General features: G+C 39.5%; 1 protein-coding gene across 1 annotated transcript in view; it reads left to right on the top strand.

Annotated features, from left to right (window-relative positions):
- The first annotated feature begins 1,630 nt into the window (after positions 1–1,630).
- The window catches only part of ECI2 (enoyl-CoA delta isomerase 2), a 21,810-nt gene continuing 17,314 nt past the window's right edge, over positions 1,631–6,126 (top strand). Inside the window, exons 1-2 of the mRNA XM_010137034.1 lie at positions 1,631–1,642; positions 2,552–2,607. Coding sequence (XP_010135336.1) covers positions 2,594–2,607 — 14 coding nt within the window. The 5' untranslated portion in view covers positions 1,631–1,642; positions 2,552–2,593. The remainder of the gene's footprint in view (positions 1,643–2,551; positions 2,608–6,126) is intronic.

Below are 6,126 nucleotides of genomic sequence, written 5' to 3'. Positions count from 1 at the left end.
AATGCCCCCCTTCTCAAACCGCGACACTGTGGGTTTTTTTCTTTTGTGGTTGCTAGATATTAGAAAATGTACCAGTTCCTGAAATTTGAACAGGCAAAAATTGTCACCAGGCAGTATCTGCTTCCCCCTCTTCTGAATGAAGACTGAATTTCATCTGCCTGTGTTTTTGTTTTAATCAATAGCAGAAGATCTTGAAAGAGGTTCATACAAATGAAGGGAAGTAGAAGTTTTCCTGTGGGGTGGTTGTGGAAGCAAGTGCAGGCTTTTTCAAGGTGACAGAAGTTGCAAAGCTCTTCATGTGTCGGGTATGATTACTCCATGTTTCCCAGTGTAAGAGAATAAACTTGAAAGGACAGGGCTAGAAATCAACAGCTGAAGTAATTTGACTTTCTTAGTGTAGGAACTGTCAAGCTGAGGTTTCTTTAGTAGGCAGTGGTGGTATCATACTACACAACTCCTATTTGCAGGAAAGTCTGTCTGTACAACTTAAGAGATACTGTTTTCCATCCAGAAGTCTGACAAGATATTGTAACACACATCATATTAATTTGATAGACACTCATAAAAACAAAAAGGAAAGAAAAAAAGAACAAGTATATGACAAGAAAGTGTGTATAGTCAAATGAGCTGAAGCTCTTTGGGAGAAGCCTGTAACAGGGTAGCGTAAAGAAAGAGTTGCTTTGCTTCTACAACCAGGAAACCTCCACCCAGAATTGCGGTATTAATTAACTATCCACCCCCCCCATACCACTCCTTTTTTTCTCCTACAGCAAAGGAGGAATGATTGCTCCAAACACGCCACAGGCTGCTCAGTTTGCTTTAGCACTGCCTCTTTTCCCTGTTCAGCAATAGATAGCTTGTGTGGAGAGAATAACTGGAAGACTGTGAGGTATGGCAGAAATTTGACATTAGTCCTCTTGACCTTCAGCTGTGCGGGGAAAGCTTTTATACTGCTGTGTGTGTTCTTGGGCTATGTGAAAATTTGTGAATCCTTAATGTAAGATCATTGTGTAGGTAAATATCTGTTTGGATTCAGTAGTATATAACCAATGGCATGATGAATGGTGATTTGGACAACCTGCAGATTAAAATTTCTAATGATTTTTATGTTAACAGCATAGACAATATCTTCCTCTTGGTCAGCAAAATAAAGTGAAGTACAACTTTATTACATGCAGAAAATGCTACAAGTGAATATGGAAAACAGTAACATTATTTTCCTAGTTACCAAGAAAGCTATGAAGCGGTGGTATTGCTCATGTTTTGCTCATTATTATTATTTGGTTATCAACCTTTCCTTTTCCTTTTATAAATCTTCTTTTTAGCGATTCTGATATGAAGTCTTGGGGAATTCTTACGGTTACAGTTTAAATACTCATTTCTATTCCCCTCACGTGCCTCATTTCCTAAGAGTTGCTGCAATTGCAACCTTTCCGACCAGCTCTGTACCTGCGTCCCTCGATGTATCTGAACTAATAAAAGGTTCCTATTCCTTGTCCAGATACCTTTCTTTCTCTGCTGGGGGGAAAAGTCGGGATAATATTGAAGGGAGGGTTGAAATGGGAGATGTGCTGCTGGAAGGGGGAACTGAAGCCTGAGAGTCTGCTTGGAGCAGGAATACTTCATAGCCAGGTGCCAGCAGGCAAGAATGAACCTGGTCACACCACCAGGGAGGGCTCACGGTTCCTCTGCTCTGGATGAGTGTGTCCCAACACCAGGAGGACAGGGAGCGAGGAGGTCTCATTTGTTTGCTCCCCTGTTTGATCAGAGCAGTGATTGCTGGTGCTGCAGCAGACCTGGTGAAGTGCTTGAGATAAGTTTCAGGGAAGTTTGAGGCTCCTGAATCTTGTAGAACAGTTGAGGCTCCAGCTGGTGCCTCAGAAACAGTGGTGGACTGGGCAGTATGTGCTGTCTCCTCTTTGCAGGGCCTCTGGAGAGGCATGGAATCAGCAGCTTTATTGGATTGTAACCGAACACTTAGCACCTTGAGCGTTTGGGGACTTGATCGCTTTGTGTCCTAACTAAAAAACAAACAAAAAAGTTTACATACAACTCTTTCTACAGTAGTAGCAGCAAAACAGTATTTTGTTTAATTTTCTCTTAGAATGGAAAGAACGTGGGCAGAAATATTGCCGTTTTATGATGCTGTAATACAAAGTCTGTGTGAAATGACAAGGGACAGTTACTGTGCTGCTCACTGTTCTGCGTAAAGAATATATGGAAAGAGCAGCACAAAAGATCACAGTACTTTGTGATCGTTATCATGGCAAAGAGACGGCACGTGCATTATCTGAAGTATTACACAGAATGTACTAAAGATATCCACATCTTCTATTAAACGTGTTCCAGGAACGACAGTTTAATGTACTGCTTATTTCTGTCAGACAACACTTCCTATTCTTTTTTTTTTCTTGTTTCTGTAAAGCCAGTTACAATAACATGAAATGAGTTCTGTCAGGAGTTTTAAACCCACGGGTTTCTAGCACCATCCGCTGCTTTTAATACTAACTGCTAATCCTTAACTGCTTTTGCCTGTGCTTTATTTCCCCAGGATCTACTGACATTTAAAAGAAACCCCTTTTTAAGTAAATGGATGATGGAGTTCAGGTATATCCATCCCTTTCTTTTGATGAATATGTCTGGTGTTTCTTATGCAAAGACACCTTTTGGCTTCTGTTTAATTTTAATGAGGAAACTGCTAAGTTGCTTTAGAATTTAGAAAGGAGCAGCCAGCATTTCACAAAAGTTGGCACTTCTAACTCTGTGAAAGTCCTTATGCAACTGACAGAACTACACTGTGATGAGAGGCCCTCTCTCCAGTAGGCTTTGCAGTCTTTGCTAAACAGCGCAAAACTACTTTCAGTGTAATTGAGTAAAAATCTTAATTAAGAGCCTTATTTTTTAATGTTTATCAGGAAAAGAGAAGTGGATGTGAACAGGTAGAATGAATAGGATGGGCTTGCAAGATACCCAGAGTGACTGAATGGGAATGGAGACATGTCCAGGGCAAGGAAATAAATGAATGAAATGACTGTCAGCCTGGGTGTTTCAGGTTCAGACAGCGATACCCAGGATTGGTTTCTTTTTTCAGAATGTACAGCTTGTGAAGTACCAAGTGAATGACGTTGCAGGAGTGCACAGTCATTTGTCATGGACTTTGTGGCTGCTCTGCCAAGTTGTGACTCCTCTTATTTCTCTCGCTCTGGTGGGAGCTGTCTTTTTACCCAGCTGGGGGAGGTTGCTGGGCCATCACCACTCTTCCATGGGAGCCAGTACAACAAAGGTAATTTGTAACAGTGGGGCAGTGGCAGCTAATTGCCTGCAGGGTGCAGGGCAATAAAGAGAAGAAGCTTTGTGAAGGAAATAATTTACCTTCGTTGCAGGGATTAGATGAAATGAGGAAACACAGGGGGCTTTTGATTGCCTTTCCTAGGCTTCTTTTTCTGGTTTGAAAAGATTGAAGCAAGTGCACATTTGACACCAGTAGTTTGTAGGTCAAGTTCCAGGCTCTCTGCCTGGCTTGTATGATTTCAGCAAAATCTTGTGTGGTTTCACGGAGGCTGCTAAAATGAGGCATGGATTTGCTCAGTGAGGGTGTAAGGAGGATTCAGTGTCAGAGCAAGGGAGCAGCAGATGGAGAAAATCCTCCCCATAGTGAGCTACAGCAGCCTCTTCTTCTTGGTCCTTTGGATTGTGGCACAGCATCGCTGTGGGTCCCGGAGATGGCAGTGCTGCTGTGTGTGCTGGCAGGTGGTGAGTTGTCTCCTCCTCACACTTATGTGATCTACTTGGGATCAAGGAGCTCTGATGCTGCTATTCATGTATCTCTCCAAAGGTGAATAAATTGTGAAATAATGTTTCCTTTGCATTTTCATCCTTTGTTATTTAAATAGAGAAACAGTAGCAGTCAGCTTAGCCTTAGCATGTTGAGAACTGGTGATCATCACTAGTGTATAGTAAATATCCTCTGAGATCAGAAGGCAGAGAGGAAGGAGTGAATCATAGATATCATACAGAGAACTATAAGCGGTAAGGAAGAACTGAAGAAAAAAGGCCTTTTCTTAGAAGCTTTAGGCTTTAATAAACAGCTAAGTTGCACAATCTCTGGTTACAAAGAAATAGGTAAGGAAAAAAAGGAGAATGAAAGATGGAGTATTTGAAGTGGATAGATAATGTATTTTACCCAAACAATTTTGTAGCTAAGCAGTAAAACTGGATATAACCAAACAGCAAAGGAAAGTGGCTCTGAGTCTGGACTTACTGATCATTTCACTTTTCCCCAGACAGATTTTTTTTTTTATTTATCTAATTGTTTTCTCATCCTCTTCCAACTTGTCCACTGGGCATTTTTAATAAGGAAGAGAACCTGTGACCCGCTAAATGCCCCAAACTCTTATCCTTGAATATACAAGTGCGTACATACCTTCATACCAGCTGCTACGCCAGTCCCCTCTCCCCAGCTGCCCATCCTCAACTCTTGTTAATTTATGGTCACTATCAAACTGTATATAAAAGATTCTTAAAGCCTATTTATAATATGGACTGTAGCCAAGCTGGAGTGAAGCTGGTTGTCAAATGTGCTGTAAATCCAAATGTCCCTTTTTTAAACTTTGAATCCATTTTAGTATAGCTACTGCCTAGACTGACAAAAAAATTTGTACCAGGTACGTGGGTCATCTTGGGAACAGCAGCATTCAAGTAATTCCAAAGACAGCTAGCAAAATTGGCAGAAAAAATGCAAAACTGAAAGAAACCGCTGGTCTTCTTGCTGCACTATCATTTTCTTCTTCCTGTAAATGTGACTTTAAAACACATTTGGGGATAGGATCTGAAAGCAAGCATTGTGACTCCAGGACGGATTAATCAAAGAAACTCAGTATGAAAAAACTTGTATCTGTATCGATTTAGGTACAGTTTTTTTCTGTCAAAGCTCTTTTAGATGCTGGAGATGAAGTCTGTGAGTTGACTAAATATCCTCCCAGTTGGTTAAGGGATAAACTTGTTCAACTCTGACATAGTCTTCTGAACACATCAGTTCAAATGTTGGTTAAACTGGCAGATGGTTTAACCATGGGTGGGTGTGCTGCCATGTTAATAAAGCTGATCAATTTAAGATCAATTAAGGCTGGTTGTTCCTGCAGCCTTTTTTTGATACTCTATTTCATTTTGTATTGTTCTATAGATTTCTTTCTACTAGCGTAAGATTTTAAAGCACATTCTGGATTTCTTTCTTTTTGACAGACTTTCTTTATATAACAGAAAATATTTTCTGCTTCTGTCATTCAAACTTGGTATCCCCTAAATACCAGAAATTTAGATTTTATTCATACACAAGGGCTGTAATAGGACATAAACCAAATAGATCTTACGAACATTTTTGCAAGACAACTAAAACTTTCTCTATGCATGAAATGAAAGAGTAATAAAATTAATTGGACACCGTTGGCATTCTTCATGATTCTTGCCTGGGACTTTTAGGCTTGCAACAGAAAATAAATTTTATTTACGAAATAAGATTAATGAGATACTTTTGAAGTTGGCAGTAGAAGTTCTCTAACATTGTCATTAGTTGTGTATAAAAAGGCAGAGTTTTCATGTTAGGTGTGATTTTTAAATGATGGTTCTGTAACTGAAATGTGAACAGATTAATGATTAAACATTCTGTTATTCTACATTTGAGATAATTAGTAATTATTCAAATGTGACTGGTTAAGAAATCTATCATATATGCTGTACTAACATGACAGCTGTGAATGTAAGTTATAATGGGCAAAGTTGGGGTTTTTTTCTGTTTTTCTAAAATAGAGAAGGAGCATTGATACATATACTACTAATATTTTTAAAATAATAAAAATACTTAATGTATATTGCAACTTAACCAAAGCTGAGACAACATGCTTTTGCCCTGTGAAACAAGCTGTGAAACAAGAGTTCTTGGCTTTTGCTTCCAAATGCTGTTGTAATTGTGCTTTTACAAAACATTATAATCTTGGGTTAGGTTTGGTTCTTCGGAGTGGGGGGTGGGGTGAAGAAATTATGTTTTTTTTTCTGGTGGAGAGTTCTTTTCACAGAATACTTTGGCCACTTCTTTTTTTTTTTTCAATTGTCTACAGGCTGGGTTTCAGC

This window comes from Buceros rhinoceros, unplaced genomic scaffold (genome assembly GCF_000710305.1).
Source record: "Buceros rhinoceros silvestris isolate BGI_N320 unplaced genomic scaffold, ASM71030v1 scaffold865, whole genome shotgun sequence".
Lineage (NCBI taxonomy): Eukaryota > Metazoa > Chordata > Aves > Bucerotiformes > Bucerotidae > Buceros > Buceros rhinoceros.
This window is presented reverse-complemented; position numbering and strand designations above follow the sequence as displayed.